At 43.8% G+C, this 22,927-nt stretch overlaps 4 protein-coding genes across 4 annotated transcripts in view; 3 read left to right on the top strand and 1 right to left on the bottom strand.

The window, feature by feature from the left end:
* The first annotated feature begins 3,575 nt into the window (after positions 1–3,575).
* Positions 3,576–9,532, top strand: il4i1 (interleukin 4 induced 1). The gene is made up of 7 exons (XM_072391799.1): positions 3,576–3,606; positions 3,944–4,158; positions 4,268–4,380; positions 4,763–4,964; positions 5,074–5,142; positions 5,225–5,361; positions 8,671–9,532. The coding sequence occupies exons 1-7, from the start codon at positions 3,576–3,578 to the stop codon at positions 9,437–9,439; spliced, it is 1,536 nt and encodes a 511-aa protein (XP_072247900.1). The 3' UTR covers positions 9,440–9,532.
* Positions 9,533–10,815: 1,283 nt separating this feature from the next.
* Positions 10,816–11,768, bottom strand: timm8b (translocase of inner mitochondrial membrane 8 homolog B (yeast)). Its single transcript, XM_072391798.1, has 2 exons — positions 11,522–11,768; positions 10,816–11,163 (listed from the first exon to the last, which is right to left on the bottom strand). The coding sequence occupies exons 1-2, from the start codon at positions 11,621–11,623 to the stop codon at positions 10,996–10,998; spliced, it is 270 nt and encodes an 89-aa protein (XP_072247899.1). The 5' UTR covers positions 11,624–11,768; the 3' UTR covers positions 10,816–10,995.
* A 612-nt stretch (positions 11,769–12,380) lies between these two features.
* sdhdb (succinate dehydrogenase complex, subunit D, integral membrane protein b) lies at positions 12,381–19,104 on the top strand. Its single transcript, XM_072393192.1, has 4 exons — positions 12,381–12,468; positions 14,151–14,261; positions 17,319–17,469; positions 18,866–19,104. Exons 1-4 carry the CDS (start codon positions 12,420–12,422, stop codon positions 19,029–19,031), a joined length of 477 nt encoding a protein of 158 aa, XP_072249293.1. The 5' UTR covers positions 12,381–12,419; the 3' UTR covers positions 19,032–19,104.
* The window catches only part of sorl1 (sortilin-related receptor, L(DLR class) A repeats containing), a 145,805-nt gene continuing 141,981 nt past the window's right edge, over positions 19,104–22,927 (top strand). The window contains exon 1 of the mRNA XM_072393191.1: positions 19,104–19,185. Coding sequence (XP_072249292.1) covers positions 19,165–19,185 — 21 coding nt within the window. The 5' untranslated portion in view covers positions 19,104–19,164. The remainder of the gene's footprint in view (positions 19,186–22,927) is intronic.

The following is a 22,927-nucleotide window of genomic DNA, read 5'->3' as shown; positions in this document are numbered from 1 at the left end:
AAGGCACCTCAACCTTGGCTTTATCTATAACACCCTGAGGCTACAACTATCTTTTACATACAGTGTATGGTTAATATCACATCTGATAAAAGGCCACACCACACAGTGAAATATTTAAATTTTATAGAGGGCTTTCTACACACTCGTCTACTGGGATGACGTCATCGACCCTCGCCGCTGCAGCACAGCTCATTCACTCCGGTACGAACGTCCATCTTACTCAAAGTCGTCCTTCATTGTCAACATTTGATAAATATCCTGCCATGTTGCACAAAACTATCAGCAGCAAACTCTTTGTGAAGTTAGCCGACTGTCATGGAGAAAAGAGTAAATAAGCTGTGCTGCAGCGGCGTGCGTCGATGACGTCATCCCATTAGACCAGTGTGTAGAAAGCCCTCTATAAGCCCCCCGATAGCCCCCAATAACAACAACACAGCAGCTATGAGCTAACAGAGCTATAGCACACGTTCATTCATTCATTCTTCTTAAAGTATTGGTGAAATAAAGACAGATAATGCCTTATTTAGAGGCTGCATCCTCTAAGCCCCGTTCACTCCGTTATATGGATCTCCAGTTATCTAAATATCTTCAGAAGGACGCCGACTTTCACCAAACTGTTCTCGGTGAGTAGATGAACGTATTTCATGCCAGAAATAAGGTTTAAAAATACAGGAGTTCCCCTTTAATGTGACAGGGGAAAAAACATGACAAGAAATAAACCAAGAAACCTGAAAACAAGACAAAACATAATCAAAACGTGACATACATAAATAAAACTGAATTGAATTTAATTGAAAACTTTATTTTGAATGTAGTTTATTCCTCTGCATGTTGTTAGGTGATTTTTACATCTGTTTTTTCACTTTTTAATATCTTAATATCAGCTCTAAACAACCCAAGGAGATTGCTTTCAGGGCTATTGCACAACAGTTGTCAGATATTTCAATCTAAAGCCTGCTGCTGGGGGACATCGTTCATCAATACAAAAAACGAATGAGGCTTTTTAAAAAATGTATTCTGGGCAAGTTGATAGGGGTGCAGACTTCTATTTAGAAGTAGCCCACCTGAAGTAAACTGACAAATCTGTCTGTTTTAGTATTTGATCTCAGATAAAGTTGTCCCTCAGATTTAACACATAGGATACTGTATGCAGTCCTGAAAACTTTGTTTTCATAAGTTGTTTTTCTTTTGCTGTATGCGATTACCATTATTGATGATAAGTTGCAATGAAAACAGCAGATCACATTGAATATAGCTAATTAAATGTTAAGTAAGTTATAAGGATAAGTAACAAGGTTCCTGAAATTTTCTTTACACTGGTCAACTGAAGGTAAATAAATCTTTTAGCAGCAATGTAAAATAAGGTGTGAGGGGCAACAAAAGCCAACTTCTTGAGTTATTCTTGTCTGGTGCAGATGCAGATATAAAGCTGGTGTGAGATTACATTAACAGCTCCCTGTGCATATGAACTTGTTTCAGGGGTTTGCTTGAATAATTCCTCTTGATATTTTGCACAATTATCATTATAATAATTATAATGATTTCTGTAATAAACAGGGTGAAAAACTATCATTGTTATATCAGAGCAGAGTCTTTTTCACTATGTTCCTTATCTCATATGAACAAACAACTAGTTGGACATCTAAAAAAAAGAAGAAAAGTAGGCGTACTCTCAGTATCTTATCAGCTGAATGTTGTTCTATATTGTCCGGCATGTTTGCACAATGAGACCTTTCCCACTTGTGGTTGTCTTGTCTCCTAGACCATGGGAGGCCTGCAGCCTTTCACAGCAGGGCAGCTGGACGTGTGCATGCCAGCACCACACAGACACACACAGTCATGCACGCACTGCTCTGTGATGTCGAGGCTGATAGACACACGATGAAGAGAAAAGAAAGTTGAAATGTAAAGGGAACACTGTGACCCTAACAGACAGCTTACCGTCGCAGCACTAATCAAATCTTTAAGTAGCTATAATTGTTGTTATTTTTATCAAATCATTTCGTATGTCAAAGGGTATTGAAATTTAAATGAACATTACCATAGGTCTCCCACTCCACTGCAGTGGGTTCTGAAGTATAGCAGTTAGGATTAGGGGTTATCATGTAATATGAATATACATACATATATGTTAATTATTAAGGTAGATGACTAACTGTTGAACAGTGCTACAATGCTCAGAATCATTAGAAGGAAGTCTGTGGATTTCATCTCTCACTTTCTTTCCTAAAAAAATGTATTGGCACTTTATACTTATACTACTAATACTATTTTCAATGTAAGACGCTTAAATGAAACGTTGACATACCAGAGGTTATGGTCCTGATTTTCTCTTTATGAATCCTTAAGATATCTGGGCAAAGTAGAGGGACTATTTTTATCCAGTCCCACCACCCCTCAGATGTTTTGCCACATTTCCCTCCAAAACCATGTTTTCCCACCTTCACCACCACCACACACACACAAAAAAGTACAAACAGATCGCTCTGTCTTTTTATGTGTTTGTAAACCCAAACAGAGGAGGATTCTCTGAACTCTTAATGGCAGAAAAACTTTTTTTCACCCATGACAACAAGGAGAATATCTATGAAGCTTTCACAACACATGAACAAAACCCCTCCCCTCTTCCCCACTCGTAACATCCTCTTGGAGTTCATAGGTCACCTGTAGAAATTAGTTTAATTAAAGGGAGGTCAAAGGTGATCTGTCGAAATGAGTTTTGATCAAAGGGTGTCAGTATTGTTTTTTTTTTCGTTGTGTTCTCATGTATGAGAAAGAACCACACTGATTGTTCAGCAAACCGAAAATAAGCTTCTCTCGACTAGATATGCACAAATACAGATTTTGCTACAGAATTAATTCCTTCATTCAAACCTACTCAAAACTGCTTTCTCCTTGTTAAGAATGAAACTTTAGGTTTAGGTTGGAATATTTTTAAATGCCTCTGAACAAGCACTTTCAGGTCAGATATTGAAATGAGTGAAGATGGAGTAAATGAGGTATGCTGATGACTAGTATAACCTCACTAATCTGATTTGTTCAGTGTGGTTGATTCTCGAGCCAGTGTGGGAAAATATTTCTGGAATACTTGAGGGAGCCACACAGTCCATCATTAAAATGTCCTTGTGCGTAATGTCGCACATGCGACTAGTCCAGGTTTTCTAGTGAACCAGACTCAGCTTTGATGGTTTAACCTCACTTGGGACTCAGGGCCATTTCTCCTCAGTCATGCATAGATCTACGGCGACTTACAATACATTTCCTTTGACAAAGGTGAGTGGAATGAATCCCTCAACTAACAGTCATTCTCTTTTGATTTTAGATAATTAATTAGCTGCAATAATTTCTGTTTTATGTACCAGATGTTTTGTGTTTTTGTACATGGAATTTTCATAAGTAAGTATAAAGTGAGCTAATTTTGTTTCATATAATATTAAAATTCTGTTTGTTTATCATTAGTCAGCCTCGTTGTAAGCTTTTAACATTCTTGTGTTTGTTAGGTTTCCTTTTCTTCTTCTAGTGTCAGCATCATCAACAGAGGGAAGAGGTCTAGACTGTGGGGTTCTATTCTTAAGATGATGCCCCACATGGCTTTGTGTAAAATTGGTAGGTTTTACGTAAATGGCTATCGCAATGTACATTGATATTTAAAAGATTAGTCATTACCAGTAATTACTGTTCTTAAAGAAAAAGAAACTGAGTGAGAACTGAAACTGTGGTGAGCTGATGATTGCTCAGCAGTCCCAATAGGTTTAGATCTGACCATCAAAGTTTTCATATTTTCTGCATTTGTCAGCTCCTCCGGTTCTGACCATCAAAGTTTTCATATTTTCTGCATTTATCAGCTCCTCCGGTTCTGACCATCAAAGTTTTCATATTTTCTGCATTTATCAGCTCCTCCGGTTCTGACCATCAAAGTTTTAATTTTTTCCGCATTTATCAGCTCCTCTGATCCTGGTGGGAGTTGTGGTTTTTGTTGTGAGTGGGATCATTGCAGACCCTCTCCATGAGTGCCTCCAAGACACTGACTACAATGAGCTCCTCGACATTGTGGTGAAAGGTCTTCCTCCTACAAAGACACCTCGACATGTTGCAATCATTGGTGGGGGCATGGCTGGACTGACTGCTGCAAAGGTTTTAGAAGATGCTGGACATAAGGTCTATATAAATGTCTAGTCATAGTTACTTTTTAAAGTAACTATAAATTATGATAATGTATGGTGTACGGTGTGGTATGTGATAATTCTGTGTCCCTATGAACAAAAAGGTGATCATAATAGAGGCCAGTAACCGTATTGGAGGACGAGTGGAGACCTTCAGGAACACAAGAGACAGCTGGTACGCAGAATTGGGGGCCATGAGAATCCCAAGCTTCCATAAGTGAGTGCTCAGAGGATTTGAGAAAGTGAGAAGTGAGATGTTATATATATGTGATACTGTGATGAGTTTTGTTAAAGGTCACCTTCAAACACCTCTAATATCCTAACACACCTGACCAACACTCGTTTTGCATTTCTTTACCCGCTCGAAATTAAGTGTTTCATTTGAATAGATTTTCTTACTGTTGCATGTCATTTTGGATAAAAGTACTAAATTACTAATATTTTTATAACAATATATGGTAGTAATATTATTGTATTATTTATTGTAGCAATATTGCTGTAAAATGGCTAATATATTGATACTAATGCTGCTCCATATCTTCTGCAGGCAACTGAATGGTATGAATATCATGTATGAACTACAACTGTTTATTTCACAGGATTCTGCTTTCCTTTATCTCCAAATTAAAAATTTCCCTGAACCAATTCATACAAGATGATATCAACACCTACTATTTGGTAAATGGAGTTCTACAAAAAACCTATTTGGTGGAAAACAACCCCAGTGTGCTCAACTACAGCTTGAATGACAGAGAGAAGGGGATGTCAGCTGCTGAGCTCTTCAGTCAGGCTCTCTGGAAGGTCTGTTTGCATTTCACACATGGTCTTACAATTGCTTTTGCACATAATAGCGTGGATTTTCTTTTCTTTTCTTATGGCACATGAATACTGTATTGTAATATTTGTCCAGGTTAGGGATGACCTTAAGGCAATTGGCTGCAGTGCTATGTTGGATAAATATGATTCCTACACTGTGAAGGTAAACATTTTTGTCATTTTCATATTATTAGATAACACACAGACAATAGTTGAAATCATATTTTGCATTTTGATACTAACAGGAATATTTGGTGAAGGAAGGCAACCTGAGTCGTGGTGCTCTCAGAATGATCGGGGACATTCTGAATGAAAACAGCCTCTTCTACACTTCGCTGACTGAGATGATGTACATACAATCAGACATCAATGACAACACGGAGTAAGACATACTTTATTACAATATGATGTAATGGTGGGGTGTTGTAAACACAAGAGCAAGAGGACCAACATGCACTGAGAGGCCAGGCAGAAACAGTCAAACAGTATTGACACACAGCAAACAGAAACCACAGCCAACAAAATGGTGGATCTGTTAGAAAAAAGGGTAGGCATATGTTGAATAGCCAAGATGAAGAGGCAAAGGACAACCTGACAAAGAGTGGATCCTAGAGTCCTGATAACCACAGAGGAAACAGGTGAGGTGTTAGGGAATCTGAGAGCAGGTCAGATGTGTGTAGCAGATGACAGGCCACTGAATGAGTGACAAGAGATTTGATAGATAGAAGAAGATAGAATCAACTAATTAATCTGGGGCAGGAACTGAATCAATAATGCAACTGTCAACTGACAGTCTTAAGTCTTTTTCGGATTTGCCATTGTTCTAACAGATAAAGCATCTTTGAAGTCAGAACTAATTTACTTGATTTATTTGAAACTCAATTCGCAAGATACAGTAAAGCTGTATATTAACATTACAAGCAGCATGACTTGAGGAATTAAATGATTCTTGAACCACTTTGGTACAATCTGAAATAGCTTAATAATGAGCTCACAACTATGGTTCCAAACTATTAACCAAAGTTAAAATCTTTAGGTCTCTTTAGTGTTTAATGCCCAAACGTTAGCATGCGAACACACAAGCAAGTCCTACAGGTATTAATATTTCATTATCATGCAGATTTATTTGCAGAGTGGTGAGTACCTATTTGGATTCTTTAGGCTACCAAGAGCTGTTCTCATGAACCTTTGCAATCGTTTAGAGCCAGCACTGCGGAGCCATACACAAAGGTCCAACCCTGTTCCACCACATATGCAGGTTCTCTCAACCTTGGGCTTTTTGGACACTGGAACATTTTAGCTGGAAGACAGGGTGGGCATATCGCAGCTGTTTATCAGCCCCATTCCCACGAGTTGTGGATGCAATAAATCAACTGGCCACACGATACATAAAGTTTCCAAATACAGCTGAAGAACAAGTCAAGAGGTGATTTAATTGATGACCATCAGTGCAATAGACTGCACCCATACCTCTATCACAAGCAGTATCACTTCATAAAAGTCCAATGCCTTTGTGACTCCCAGAACCACTTCATTAATGTGGTTTCCTTGGAGGAGCACATGATTCCTTCATTTTACAGCACAGAAATTTTCAAAAAAATATATATATTCCATAATGACACCTAATTCTAACTTTTAATATGATTTGTTTTAGTAGGAGCTCGAGGATATGCCCTGGCCCCCTGGTGAATCTACTGACCAACCCTCAGAATCACCAGGAGGTTTCATTTAATCACATGCAAGCACGCACTTGCTCCACAATTGAGCAAACCATAGGCAACTTAAAACAATGCTGGAAATGGACATTTTTGGGTGTTTACCTATGCAAATAGGTGGGCGGCCCCCCCGGTCCCCCACCATCAGAAGATTGGTGGTTCAACTCTGGCTTCTCCAGGCTACATGTCGAAGCGTCCTTGGGCAAGACTGTTTTATTTGTGCGTCAAATGATAAATTCCGGTCAAATTCATGTTAATTCATTTATTTAATTTGGGTGGTGTGGGAGCAGACAGTCATCATGGGGTTTTGGGGGGGATAGCAGCAGGTGGGTAGCTGCAGAGAATAAGGTGACCAGATTTCTGAAATGAAAATCTGGGACATTTTTTAATGCGGAGGTGAAAAATCTGCCCAAAAAAAAAAAAAAAACCCTGCCAGTTCACCCAAAATAAACAAGTTAATACACAACATACCAGATTATACACAACATACCACATTATCGCAGCCGCTGTTCTATTTTTCTTTCCTTTTTGCCACCTCTAGATTGTTGTTGTTGACGTCTTCTCTGGCGATGTGTTAAATGGCTACCGTAATAACTGGTGTTATTTTGAGTCTGCACGCATTTTCCCCCATTCAGTGTCAAAATCTGGGACATTTTCGGGGACAGCATTCGGGGGACACAAGTAAACTTTTTTTTCGGGGACATGGCACTAAAAACAGGGACTGTATCCGGAAATCAGGGACGTCTGGTCACCTTAGCAGAGAAGTGTATAAGACTACAACTCTGCACAGTTTTCAACAGTGCAGAACCGAGCTTCCAATTCAGATAACCTCACCTCCAAAACTACAAACAGACTACATTTGTTACATGTACCATTACCACCAAAGGAGGCAGAGGAGTAACTAAACATCTGACACACGGAGCAGGTGAAAGCAGGAGATGGAGGAAGAGAACTGGTAGCCATGCTAAGCTAGAGAACCAGACACACCGCTAAAAAGTGAAAAATAAAGACTAAAGATCTGTAGGAGTGACTGTTAGAATAGAACAAGTATGGGATAGAGTTAACTATGCAAGATGTGTAACTTATAAGAAGAAATTGAGTGATTTTTAATCCAATTTAGTCCAAGAGGAGCAATAAGTTCTACAGAACCCAAACAAGGTAACAGGAAGTGATGCAATACATTTGACCTAGTTCATAGTTGAATCTTGGTGGAGTTGCCATATTATACCAGTTCTCTCTAGGTACTCCAGCTTCCTCCCAGAGTCTAAAAACAAGCTTGTTGGGTTAACTGGTGATTCTAAATTGACTATAGAGGTGAGTGTGAGTCTTCATGGTTGTTCTCCTTTGTTTCTGTATTTGCCCTGTGATGGACTCGCTTTCTGTTCTGGGTGTACCCCGCAGCAGCTGGGATAAGCTCCAGCTTGACTGATGGATTTTGTGCTGTGTAAATCGTCCATCTATCCATTTTCTATACTCATTTAAACCAATTTAGGGTGCCAACAGGGCTGAAGTCTATCCCAGCTGTCATCTGGCCATCACAGGGCCACACAGAGACAAACAAGGAAAACCATCAACACTCACACACTTTTAGAGTCACCAGTTAACCTAATGTGCATGTTTTTTGGGTGGTGGGAGGAAGCCAGAGTATCCAGAGAGAACCCACACATACACAAGGAGAACATGCAAACTCCACACAGAAAGGCCCCAGCCAGGATTTGAACTAGAAACCCTGTTGCTGTGAGGTGACGGTGCTAACCACCATACCACTATGCTGCCCTGGGTAGATAGTTTCATAGTGTACTTTTGTTCTAGTAAACGTTTTTGTGACTGTTGGAAGATGCAGCTTTAAACATGACAGAACCACGACTTGTACCATGAAAACAAAACACTTAGCTGAAACTGTAGAGATGATAATGATTAATGCAACTTTGTTGATGAATGGTGTTTAAGAGCTTTTCTCTGGGTGTTTTTTCCAGGTATTTTGAAGTGACAGATGGTTTTGACCATCTTCCCAGAGCTTTCTACCAGGTGTTAAATGCAACCATCCTCCTCAACTCAAAGGTTAAGTTGATCAACCAAACAAGGGGAGATAATGTGTCTGTAATATACCAAGACTGGCGCAATTCAGGATCCCTGACTAACTTAATAGTGGACTACGTACTGGTTACTGCCACAGCCAAGGCCACTCTCTTCATTGACTTCAAGCCCCCTCTGTCTGGGGACAAGATGGAGGCATTGCGCTCTGTTCATTACACTAGCTCCACTAAGGTGGTGCTCAGCTTCAAAGAGCGTTTCTGGGAAAAAGAAGGCATCAGAGGAGGGAAAAGCATCACTGACCGGCCCTCTCGCTTCATCTATTACCCCAGCCACAGCTCACCTGGTACAGCTACAGGGGCCCTCCTGGCATCCTACACCTGTTCTGATGACTCCACCCTCTTCCAGGGGATGAGTGAGGACGAGCTGATGGCCGTGGTCCTGGAGGACTTGGTCAAAATCCACGGAGAGGACATCAGACCTCTATGTACAGGTGGACTGGTAAAGAAGTGGGGCTTAGATCCTTACAGTCTTGGAGCTTTTGCTCTGTTCACACCCTATCAGCAGGGACACTATGCCAGAGAATTATTCCAGAGTGAGGGAAGGGTGCACTTTGCAGGGGAGCACACAGCCAAACCTCATGGATGGATTGAGACTGCCATGAAGTCTGCCCTCAGGGCAGCTAAAAACATCAACAGCATTCAAATTTAATTTCATGTGCAGCAAATATTTCCTTGTAAAATTTTTCCCTTAGTGAATTTTGGAAATTGGTTGTATTCATTTGCATTTTAAACTTTTTTATTTTGTCTTTGGAAAAAGATCTAAAAGTCTGACTTTGTAGTATGTACAGTGTGCCAAAGCCCATTTGACTCTAGTCGACCGTATTCATGCAGAAATGATTCATTATCCAGCCCGGTTTTTAGAAGTTCAGTTTTTTATGACTTAGTCAGACTAACATGTTAACATGCATTTTAAAAGTCTGGTTTTGGTTAAACTAACATAATAATTTTTTTCTAGTGTCATGTAAATCATCTTGCTCTAAGGTCGAACAAAAAAGATAAAGCATTTGAATGAAACACTTGCTTTAAGTGTTCAGATTAATAGCTCTAAATTAAACTAAGTATCCATGAGAAAATTGTTGAAAGTCATTCATCTGTTCACGTTATCGAACGTTATGTCAGCAGAAGTTAGGATATTTTCGAGGTTTTTAGTATTACAAAATTAATTTACCTTATTTGCAAAAAACAAGTGGCATGAAATGTGTGTCCTATAGTCAGATTATTTGGAGGCCATTGCAGTCAACCTGATAAATCTGTGATTTCACAGACCTTTGAGAGCTCATTACGATTCATACACATGAAACCTTTATCTTTGAGTGGATTTTGAGCATTTCAATAAGTTGTACCTTTACCCAACAAATAACAAAATAGTAATGTGAAAAAAAGTCTCTGAACCAAGATCTGTTCAGCAGTTTACTGCTCAAGCATAATCTGACACGTTTTGGGTTCCCTTTTGGGCTGCATGGCGGTGTAGGAGCCAGAACTGCTGCCTAACAAACAGAAGATTCCAGGTTCAAAACTCGCCTGTTCTCTGTGTGCACCCCCCCCCCCCCCCCCCCCCCATCAAAACAAGCATGTTAAGTTAATTGGTGGTTTTATTTTGACTCAGGAGTGGGTGTGCGTGAGCACGGTCATTTGTCTCTATATTCGTCCTGTGATAGACTTGCAGCCTGTCCAGGGTGTATCCTGTCTCTCGCCTTTTAGATTATATGGATAGTTCATTATGGGTTATAATGCATTAACTCCCTCTCAGTCGACGTATAACACGATGGAAGTCTGATAATAGCAATAATGCCTGAAGATATCATTAATTCAATGATTCAACCTGGAAAAAGAAAACAGATGGATAATCCAAATGTAAATAATGAATTGGGATTGGTAATCTTCCATTACTGTTATCCTTAAAGCTTAAAGCCGTTTGAGCCGCAGAACATAAGTACCTCTGAATCTTTGAGCTTTAGAAAGATGAACAGAAGACAACATTTAAAGATTTTAATACCTTCTACATCCTTTTTGAGGGAATTTGGATTTCTCCAGACCTGCAGGTCAACATTTGCCAGTCCACTAATATGCCGTCACATGACTGTAAAATTCCCATTGAGAAGCTCGCAGGGTTTTCCAAGATACCCCAAATCCCCACAGACCTCTTTACATCATCTGCAGTCAACAGGGCAGAGTAACAGAACTATTTCTACTTCCAGTCCTTCATCAATGAGCACCCTTCTGCACCATCTGTGTGAAGCGGTTGGTGATGGTCAGGGTGGTGTCGATGAATCTCTCAACGCAGCTCACCAGGCACGTCTCAGTGCGGTAGTCCAGCTTGGAGCCTGGGGTGTCCACACACTTGTCCCAGCAGACGTCGGTGAAGCTGTGCACCTGCAGGTCACATCACAAACTGCTTAGGAGCTGAGAAGGAAAACTTTGATTTGACGAAGCACAGACACTGAAACACTGCACTCTGACTGAAGTGATGTGTCAAACTAATGTTCTTTTGTTTTTCACACAGCTCCATTAAACGGGAGGGATCGCTGCCTTTGATAAATGAGAGTGGCAATAAACCTCGCCATGAGAAATGTTATAGTGCAACAGAAGAAGCTGAGGTTTGAACATTAAGTATTCGTAAAACATCGCATCACATCGTACTACGGCGACTAAACCTTTAAATTGTAAAGTGTAGTTCGATGTCACCAGAAGAGCGAGGCTTCCGGCATGTGGCCCGGCTGCTGCTACAAACCTGAGCCTGAAACTGCGCTTTCTGCTGCTCTATGGCGATCATTCTCTGAAGCTCCGTTGCCTCTGCTTTCTCAGAAGCACTATAGTTGTCAAAGTTGTCCATTACCCTCTGAATAGATGAGCACAGTGCGACTGTAAGAAGCCGGTAACAGGCGGCTGAGAGGAGCGGAGGTCACCTTCGCTTTCTCCGCCAGAGAGAGGCTGCGGCGGCGGAGACAGCGCTGATGTTAAAGTCACAAGATGCGCCCCACACAGCAAGGGCTCGTGCTCAGGGACGTGTAGAAATCTGCAGACTGAAAGTGACGCAAGAAGTGACGTTTACAAAGATATTCGATATTGAAGAGGAGTTCACTGAAAAGTGTGAATCATATTATTTCTCTGGAGGAAACATAAATCGGCCCTTTTCCTTCTAAGTTTTCACTTTCTATCTTATGAATAAAAGCAATGGTTCTCTTAACGGTTCTTAATCTAATCATTTATACAGAAGATGAATATTTTAGGTAAAATGGAATCTGATGAAAACTAGCAATGCAAAAACAATAAAAACAATGATATATCCATAAATATTTCAATAGATGGCGTTGAAATATGAAAAATAATAAAGAGTATTTATTTACAGAATTTTAAACGCCAGTGTATCAATTATTCTAAATGTCTCTTTGTTCGTCACATATTCATAATACGAATGCATTATTCACTAATGTCATAGACATTTCATTCAGGTATTCATGTTAATGAAATGGCATTGCATGGAAACCCACCCAGTGTCACACTGATACTGTCGCCATGCCTCAATAAACTGTAGTAACTCATCTTCTCGAACATTCAACATCTTTGTGTCATTGCCGACGAAACAACTACATCCGGGTGACCGTGGTGACCTTGGTTGGTTAATCATCATGGCGGCCATCGTTAGGTTGAGTTCTGCCTATCGCAGGGCAATTAAGCGTAAGTATTGCTCTCTTTTGTCAATGTCTGAGCTTTTTTCTTGACAGTGTTCTCACTTTAGCGCAACGGTTTGTCAGCAGGACGTATGAGAGTGGAGAGGTGGATTATGAGCAGCGTAGAAACAGCTCGCGTTCAAGTCTTGAATAAATCAAATATTGGTGCCATAATTAAAGGTCTGGATCTAACTGTTTCTGGTTAGTATTGTGAAGAGGACAGTAACCTTAATCCTCCAGAAACGGGCTGTCGTGAAGGAAAATAATAACGTTGTCCCCATGATGACATCACTGAGGCAATGTAAGCTCAGTGTTGCAGCTGAAAATGTTTTCATGGTAACTGGCGACCTTCAGCCTCAAGCGTGGCTCGTTGGTCATTGCTACGAAGGCAGTTTGGAAACCGGAAGAAGCGAATATATCAAAGTTTGTGTTTTATTTCACTGCTGAAGTGTTGAGCGGACATTCACATGTTCAGTACAGTTGCAGGATGAGAGGAAGATATTTGCTTTTTATCGATTTATTTTTTACTTTAATCAAAACTAACGATTTTTAGTTGACTAATTATAGTATTACTGTGATGGAGCAAAATTTAAATAAAAATAGCACTGACAGAGAATCATGGTCACAAACCAAGAAGCCCATCATTGAATGATCATTCTGTGCTTTTATGTAAATAGATTTACAATAAACACGCATTTTAAATATTCAAATGTTCCAAATGAATTTGCATGATACAATCATTATCATAAGAACAAAATATGTGGTTGTTTAAAGCACAGGTGCAAACAGAATGTAAGCTCAGTCTCCTGCTTTTATTGTGACGGGTAACTACATCCTGCCAGAGGTTGGTTCAGCCACCTTTAAATGGTTTTAGCAACATGTGAAACCCTTCGATTCAGTAAGAAAAGATGCAATTTGCGTCAGATGGAGGATGAACACCACTCTCACCCACCACAGACACAGATGGTGAGAACTATGAGTCCACACATGGCAGCAGCTGTATATTTCCTCACACATCATGCTGATTAGCATAGTTTTGAGAGAAAATCACATTTTGGTGTTCAGGTGTTGGAATCCTCACAATCGTAACAGCTTCCTGCCGTCCTGCTGGCAGCACCTGCTGACCTGCAAATGAATAATCTTTATTGAGAAACAACTTTAACAAGGAGAGCTACTTTGTCTCTTCTGGTGATCCAGCAGCTTTCTCAGCTGCCACCAATGGAAAAACACGGCTCTTTAACATGTTTTAGACATATTAATTGCTGGCTTGGACCCGTGACAACAGGAACATTTTTTCAACAGGCTTCTACATAGTCACCTAATCTCTTGAAGCGGAAGCCTTACACATACCAAATTCACCTACTGCCACTTAAACTTGAATTTTGTGACCACATTTCTCACAGTAAACATGCAGCACAGTTCTGCAAATGTATTTTAGAGGACAAGACGTGAGAAAAGGGTTGAACTTTGATACAGATTGATTCCTAAGACTAAATGCTGACTGGCTGACTGGACAGCAAACAACATGATACTTATTGGTACTGCATGTGAAACAGGGTTTCATGACAGGAAACAGTTGTATAAGTCTACAGTTTTCTTTAACATACCCCCCCTCCCTTCGTATTTGTGTTTGGTTGAGACCACCTACACTGACACTTAGAAGCTGTTGTGTCCATTTTGTCTCCTCAGCTCTGTTCTACCAAAGCACGTTGCTGGTCAGGCCAGTGGCTGTACCACACAAATACCAGGAGCAGCCCCACCTGCTGACGGCAAGGATCCACTCATCACAAGCTCTATATGGTCAGTGTGCCGAGCGGCAGTATGCGCTGCGGTTGGGGGCGCGGTGACCTATATGCGGGGTAGATCCAGAACAGCACCTGCACAGGAAACTCTGCAGCGGTAAAGTCAGTGTGACCTTCGACATGACCACAGAGTCAGGTCAACATCTGTGACACGCTTTCCTCAACAGGTTGATGTGTGTGTGCACGTCCTCCTTGCTCACATTATCGCAGCACCTACAGCCTGATGGTGGCTGATGAACTGTTCCGAGTCCAGTGCAATGAGCTCTGGTTGCTGGTTCGTTCAGCTCTGACGTGGTCATACTGGTGTAAGTGTGGTGACGGATGTGCCACTGCTAAGATGGCAGGAAGCACTTGTGTTCTGTTTTGACATGAGAGTAGGAGCCCCTGGTCCTCTTTTTGTGTTCTAACACTGAAAGACACTGAATTAAACAGCCCGTTTGCAGAATAAATGAATAAAAATACAATGTCATGTAAAACATGAGAAGGGACTCATATTTATGTAGAAATGATACCAACATTTCATAGAAAACTTGTATTTATCAAATGAACGCTTATTTCGAGTTTTATTGTGGTAACACATTTGAAAGAAGTGGAGATGTGAGGCAGCACCAGATGAGCACAGCTGTGTGGAAACGATTTGTGATGCCTCAGAGATGGGGAGCTTTACTCATGAGAGTTTAACACTTCTCAAGTGTCTGTTGTCCCCTCTTTCCTGTCCCCCCAGCTGGGGGGGCGGAGGCCACCCTTCATGGTTCTGGTTCTCATGGAGGTTTCTTCCTGTTAAAAGGGAGTTGTTTCTCTTTGAATTGGACTAATTTTGAATTGAATGAATTAGCTTGAATTGGACTTTCTTATTGACGTGCCTTGAGAAGACATTTGTTGAGTTAGGGATATTAACATATCTGTTAATATCTGTATAAACTGATGAAAATGGATTTTTCAGACTTAGATTTTATATTCTGCTCAAGTGTAAAGCAAGACTGGAAAAAGATTTAACTTTAAAATCACAGCAGCTGGTTTCCTCAGTTTGCAGAAACACCTCAAATCCAAACCAGAACACACAATGAGTATGACGCTATAGAAGGCTGCGGAGCCATCCGTGCTCAGGAGCCCACTGCCTGCGACCCAGCCTGTTTAAGACTGAGCGCGGTGCGGACTGAGTGCGGCGGGGACCGAGCGCGGTGGAGACCGAGCGCGGTGGAGACCGAGCGCGGTGCGGACTGAGCGCGGTGCGGACTGAGCGCGGTGCGGACTGAGCGCGGTGCGGACTGAGCGCGGTGCGGACTGAGCGCGGTGGGGACTGAGCGCGGTGGGGACTGAGCGCGGTGGGGACTGAGCGCGGTGGGGACTGAGCGCGGTGGGGACTGAGCGCGGTGCGGACTGAGCGCGGTGCGGACTGAGCGCGGTGCGGACTGAGCGCGGTGGGGACTGAGCGCGGTGCGGACTGAGCGCGGTGCGGACGGAGCGCGGTGCGGACTGAGCGCGGTGGGGACTGAGAGCGGTGCGGACTGAGAGCGGTGCGGACTGAGCGCGGTGCGGACTGAGCGCGGTGCGGACTGAGCGCGGTGCGGACTGAGCGCGGTGCGGACTGAGCGCGGTGGGGACTGAGCGCGGTGGGGACTGAGCGCGGTGGGGACTGAGCGCGGTGGGGACTGAGCGCGGTGCGGACTGAGCGCGGTGCGGACTGAGCGCGGTGCGGACTGAGCGCGGTGGGGACTGAGCGCGGTGCGGACTGAGCGCGGTGCGGACGGAGCGCGGTGCGGACTGAGCGCGGTGGGGACTGAGAGCGGTGCGGACTGAGAGCGGTGCGGACTGAGCGCGGTGCGGACTGAGCGCGGTGCGGACTGAGCGCGGTGCGGACTGAGCGCGGTGCGGACTGAGCGCGGTGGGGACTGAGCGCGGTGGGGACTGAGCGCGGTGGGGACTGAGCGCGGTGGGGACTGAGCGCGGTGCGGACTGAGCGCGGTGCGGACGGAGCGCGGTGCGGACGGAGCGCGGTGCGGACTGAGAGCGGTGCGGACTGAGCGCGGTGCGGACTGAGCGCGGTGCGGACTGAGCGCGGTGCGGACTGAGCGCGGTGCGGACTGAGCGCGGTGCGGACTGAGCGCGGTGCGGACTGAGCGCGGTGCGGACTGAGCGCGGTGGGGACTGAGCGCGGTGGGGACTGAGCGCGGTGCGGACTGAGCGCGGTGGGGACTGAGCGCGGTGCGGACTGAGCGCGGTGGGGACTGAGCGCGGTGGGGACTGAGCGCGGTGGGGACTGAGCGCGGTGCGGACTGAGCGCGGTGCGGACGGAGCGCGGTGCGGACTGAGCGCGGTGCGGACTGAGCGCGGTGGGGACTGAGCGCGGTGGGGACGGAGCGCGGTGCGGACGGAGCGCGGTGCGGACTGAGCGCGGTGCGGACTGAGCGCGGTGCGGACTGAGCGCGGTGCGGACTGAGCGCGGTGCGGACTGAGCGCGGTGCGGACTGAGCGCGGTGGGGACTGAGCGCGGTGGGGACTGAGCGCGGTGCGGACTGAGCGCGGTGGGGACTGAGAGCGGTGGGGACGGAGCGCGGTGCGGACGGAGCGCGGTGCGGACTGAGAGCGGTGCGGACTGAGCGCGGTGCGGACGGAGCGCGGTGCGGACTGAGCGCGGTGCGGACTGAGCGCGGTGCGGACTGAGCGCGGTGCGGACTGAGCGCGGTGGGGACTGAGCGCGGTGCGGACTGAGCGCGGTGCGGACTGAGCGCGGTGCGGACTGAGCGCGGTGCGGACTGAGCGCGGTGCGGACTGAGCGCGGTGGGGACTGAGCGCGGTGCGGACTGAGCGCGGTGGGGACTGAGCGCGGTGCGGACTGAGCGCGGTGGGGACTGAGCGCGGTGGGGACTGAGCGCGGTGCGGACTGAGCGCGGTGGGGACTGAGCGCGGTGCGGACTGAGCGCGGTGCGGATGGAGCGCGGTGGAGACTGCCTCCTTTGAAAATGAATTATTACTTTGAGTATAGATTAGCCACATAAAATGAGATCATCACACAGATAATCTCTGATAATCAACACTTTGTCTTGTTCTACAGCGGGCTCAGACTCTAAAGCCGCCTCTCTGCACTGGACAGCTGAGCGAGTGCTGAGCATCCTGCTGCTGGCCATGGGCCCCGTCGCATATTATAGTCCCGGCCCTGCTATCGACTACTCTCTGGCTGCTGCCTTGACCCTGCATGGACACTGGTAAGAGGAGGCAACACAAACCTGTCCACGTTGCTTTTTTAATGAACGGGCTGAGCCACTCCTTGTTTCAAAGGACATATTTATCCTTGTTTACTTGCAGTTACCTAGAAAACATGAGCTGAAGGAACGCCAGACTAACTACTGTTACTCCACTCAGTTTGGTCTGCATAGAAATCCTACATTTATAGAAGCTGCATTGTTCAGTTTTTCATCACTATTTCTGGAGAAAACCTGAGGGGCAAATTTCTTCATCACATGAGGTTGATGGTCGTTGCCCATATGGGGGCATTACTATAGTCACACATGTCAAGTGCAGTCATTCTCACTTCTGTGGACTTGACCTCAGCAGATTGTGATTAAAAAGATCAAGAATATTGTTTGAGCCCTCTACCAGCTTGTGTTCCAAAGGTCTTCACTCGGTACAGGGGTTTAGCTTGTTCACTGACCCTAATTGGAAACATTTTGCCATGATGGTTTTGTAGGGGTGGGAGTCTAACCGTTGCTGTCAACAAATGTTAATTTAGCCTTGGTTTGTTCCAGCTCTTTTTGCAGACTTCAGAAGGTGGTTTTAGCTCAGCGTCATAACGATGCACTCCTCCATCAGTCAGACCGCAAACAGAAAGGCATGGCAGGTGTGCGCCACAAATCCCAGTCATAAGTCATGTTAAGCAACAGCTTTCCAGACAGGAAGGAATCTAAGGGTTTAGAACGAATGCTCCACTTTCCTGCAGCAACGTCATCGGCATAGTTAAAAGCATGAGAAAACTGGACAACTTCCCCTTTTGAAAAATATGTGACTAATAGGATTTTATAGCTCTAAGGAATGCTGGAAATGAATGCCAAGCTGATAAATCAATGAGACAGTAAGGTCTTTCACTTAGCTCAGGAGAAGTAGCAAACCAGGTGGTTTTACACAGCTCTTAATGGGAATCTAGTTTCTAACAGCTGCAGGTAGCGATCCCAATAATAAAAACCATCAGTGGGACAGTCAACAGTGCTACTGTACTGTGTGTGTTTTAATGGATTAAAACCACGTGCCTTTTATTTTTATAAAGTCCTCCTTGTAGTACCAGAGCAACGCCGATCTATTGCATCATGGACCTCTTGGGTTTCCCGTGGTGTCTGGCACCAGGATGCTGTTGGAAGATACTGGGTACAGTGGACAACAGAATTGATAAGAATCAGGCTTGTTTTGGCACATCGTATGAATCGTGACCGACTCTTTGTTGTGTCTCCAGTTAAATTTTTGTAGTGGCAACCACCCCCCAAAAAAGCCCCTAAATGTTGGCGTATGCTGCCGCTGCCAGGGAGGCCCGTTACCATAGGTGGAACTCAGTGGCTCATTTAAACATTCGGCTCTGCCCGTCTTTGACTGTGAATTGTTCTTGTTTTGCAGGGGTCTCGGTCAGGTGTTAACAGACTACGTTCATGGGGATACAAAGATCAAGATTGCCAACGCAAGTCTCTTCCTCTTGTCCACGGTCACTTTTGCCGGCCTTTGCTACTTCAACTACAATGACGTGGGCATCTGCAAAGCTGTTGCTCTGCTCTGGAGTAAATGAAAGTGACTATGGACTGGGACACTCAGGAGGACCCACACGCTGTGGTGGGAGAAATCTTGTCCAGGCTGATTGTAAAATTCAAGGTGTTCTATGTAAATTCTTATAAATATATCATTTTGACAATAATACATTGATGTATGTACTGTGTTTAATTGTAGTTTTTGTATTTAGTTGATTGGGCTGTGAACATCCATTTTCTTTTTAAAAATGTGGGAGAGTAGCTTTTGATCTCCATTTCGGACTAAATTCAAGCACGAGGACATGCTTCAAGTAAACGGCTATGATTCTGATCAAGTCTTACAGATTACCACTGTTTGACAGCTTACTAAATCATTTTTTTTCGTCTGTGTTCATGCTGTTCTACTTTTTGCTCTTAAACCCACAATAAATGGCAGTGCAGCACGACAGGTTTCAGAAGCTTTCCATAAGTTTGTCACCCTCCTTAAACCTTGTTTACAAGCCATTCACAACTTAACGGTTCTCTTTTCATCATCATGGCATTCCTACAGGTCAGAGGCTGCAGAGCAAACCATCCAAAGCACAGTCATGTGTTAGCAGAGAAAAACACTGTTGTTTTGTTGAAAGTTCATTACAGGCAAACATGAAGTGCTGTGTGACTGCAAGCATCCAGTCATGCTCAACACACCTGTACCTCTGCCGCAGAATGCTTACTGACAGGAAATCCACAATGTGTTGGGGTTCACGTGCAACAGAAATGCTTCAGTAAATATGGAGTTGAAACTTAGTGTGTATGAATTTCTATCCAACAGTGTAACTGAAATGGAAAACATTAAGACTATTAAATTGATGATTTAAGCACTTGAAAAAAGTTCAACGGAATTGCAAACCTTCAGGCACCGTCTCTAAATCAATCTCAAGTCTATGGTGTTCAGTAAGCAACGGTCATGGTGCGAAGTGCACCACACCTGCACAGACCCCCTAAACTTTACTCCAGTAGAACTTGACTCTCTTGTTGACAGCACTATAGCTTCAATGCGTACAACACTGGACAATGTTGCCCCTCTGAAAAGGAAGGTAATCAGTCAGAAGAGGTTGGCTCCTTGGTATAATTCACAGCTGCTTTAAAGCAGACTGCAAGAAAGCTGGAGAGACATTGGCGTTCCTCTAATTTAGAAGAGTCTCAATTAGTCTGGAAAGATAGTTTAATAACGTATAAGAAAGCACTTCGTAAAGCTAGAACTGCTTATTATTCATTATTGATAGAAGAGAATAAGAATAATCCCAGGTTTCTTTTCAGCACTGTTGCCAGGCTGACAAAGAGTCTGAGCTCTGTTGAGCCATGTATTCCTTTAACTCTCAACAGTGATGATTTCATGAGATTCTTCATCAATAAAATTGTTTCTATCAGAGAGAAGATTAATGGAATCCTTCCCACTATTATCACTGATGTATCATCAAGTAGAGCAGCTTTAGAAGTATCTTTAGAACCTGATTTGTATTTAGACGGCTTCTGCCCAGTTGATCTCTCTGAGCTAACAACAGCAATAGTCTCTTCTAAACCATCAACTTGTATTTTAGACCCAATCCCAACCAGACTGTTCAAGGAGGTTTTCCCCTTAATTGACACTTCCATATTGGATTTGATCAATCGGTCTTTGTTGACAGGATATGTTCCTCAGACTTTTAAGGTTGCTGTAATTAAACCTTTACTTAAAAAACCTACTCTTGATTCAGAAGTGTTGGCTAATTATCGACCTATATCCAATCTCCCTTTTTTTCTCTAAAGTTCTTGAAAAAATAGTTGCAGTTCAACTTTGTGATCATTTATATAGAAATAATCTGTTTGAAGAGTTTCAGTCAGGATTCAGAGTGCATCATAGCACAGAAACAGCACTGGTGAAAGTTACCAATGATCTCCTCTTAGCCTCTGATAGCGGACTTGTGTCTGTGCTTGTCCTGTTGGATCTCAGTGCTGCATTTGATACGATCGATCACAGCATTCTGTTACAGAGACTTGAACATGTTATTGGGATTAAAGGAACTGCATTAGGCTGGTTTAAGTCATATTTATCTGATAGATTCCAGTTTGTTCTTGTAAATGAAGACTCTTCCTCACACATTGGAGAAAGTCATGGAGTTCCTCAGGGTTCTGTACTTGGACCGATTCTTTTTACTTTATACATGCTTCCATTAGGTAACATTATCAGACAGCATGGCATAAAGTTCCATTGTTATGCTGATGATACTCAGCTGTACTTATCTATGAAACCAGATGAAACCAATAAGTTGGTCAGACTACAAGCCTGTCTTAAAGACAAAGACCTGGGGCCTCATGTACAAAGGGTACGTACGCACAAAAAAGTGGCGTACAAACTTTTTCACGTCAACGATCAGATGTATCAAGAGCGAAATGACCGTGGAAATGTGCGGTGCCTCACGCAAATTTCAGGGCTGTCGTACGCACTTTTCTACAGCGGTTGTTTCTTTGGCGACACTTACAGGTGATGTTGGGAAACTGTTATAATGAATAAATTTAAACACAATTTGTTCTCAGAATGAGCGACGTGCACATCTGAGAGACATGAACAATTATCACTGATAAACAATTAACACACCCATGTGTCTGCAATTACAGTTAGAGTAAATATAAAAGTATGCGCAAAGTGGTGCAATGCATACTATTAAAAACAATGGCTGCTTTAGCGGTGTTGGAAGACATATGAAATGGTGCAATAAGGAGAGAGCGTGTATTTAGAGACAGACATAATTTGTTGGCACATGAGGACAAGTGGCTCATCAGCCGCTTTAGGTTCCCGAAGGCAATCCTCCTGGAGCTATGCGCAGAGCTGCGTCGGAGCGCAACACAGCGAGGAGCCACGCGCTGCCTGTTCCCATACAGGTGATGACCACGTTGGGGTTCCTGGCAACCGGGGCATTTCAAAGGGACTGTGCCAGTCGACCCTGAGCTGAGCCATGCCAGCCGTGTGGGACGGGATTATCCGCATCTCAGCCAGGTATATCAAATTCTCATACAATGCAGCTGAACAGGCCAACATTAAAGCGCAATTTGCAGCGACAGCCGGTTTTCCTAATGTAATCGGAGCTAACGACTGCACACACATTGCTATAAAAGCGCCATCACATGATGAATTTGTGTATGTCAACAGGAAGCAATTCAATTCCATCAATGTACAGATCATATGTGATGCGCAAATGCACTTAACTAACATTGTGGGGGTGTCCTGGTTCAACGCATGACTCATACATTCTGAGTAACAGCATTGTTGGGAACAGACTACAAGCTGGCACTGTGCGCAATGGGTGGCTTCTTGGTGAGTAACTTTATCCGTGTAATTGTCCTAATATTATTCCCCATGAAGTGCATTGAGCATGTGGGCCCCTAATTTATATCCCGTCTTCATAGCATCATAGTTGGTGATTAAAGTTAGTAACTTGCTGTTTTTTTGTTGGTTAAACTTTCTAACAAGCCCCTGATCGTCTCTGTGTGCTTGTGAAATGTCTCACTGAGTCTCACCTTTTCCCTGGCGCACTTCTGCTCTATAGATTACTGTATGAACACGTTTGTTGTGAGTTACACAAATGTAGGTATTTACCTTGGGGGTAATCAGAGTCTCCCACACCCACCATCCCTGAGAGAGCAGTGTCACCCATAGTTGTGTCGACTCTCTGTTCAACTCCTCAGCATTAAAGGCCTCGCTCACGCTCTCCCACCCACTCCTCTTACGTTTGCTGCTTATATCGTAGGACGGCGTGCCAAAGAGCACATTTTTGCACGCCTCCACTTCAGAAAGTAGCACCTCCAGCTCACTTTCCATTAAGTTCTTCTTTTTCCCGTCTTACTCACTTTTTTCTTTATTTTCTGATCGTGCAGAGAGGGGAATCGCAGGTGAAGGGCTCATTTAAATATGATTTGC

The sequence above is a fragment of the Leuresthes tenuis genome, unplaced genomic scaffold, assembly GCF_036924035.1.
Source record: "Leuresthes tenuis unplaced genomic scaffold, fLeuTen1.0.hap1 SCAF_9, whole genome shotgun sequence".
Classification (NCBI taxonomy): domain Eukaryota; kingdom Metazoa; phylum Chordata; class Actinopteri; order Atheriniformes; family Atherinopsidae; genus Leuresthes; species Leuresthes tenuis.
Note: the sequence above shows the minus strand (reverse complement) of the source record. Positions and strands in the feature narration are given on the sequence as shown.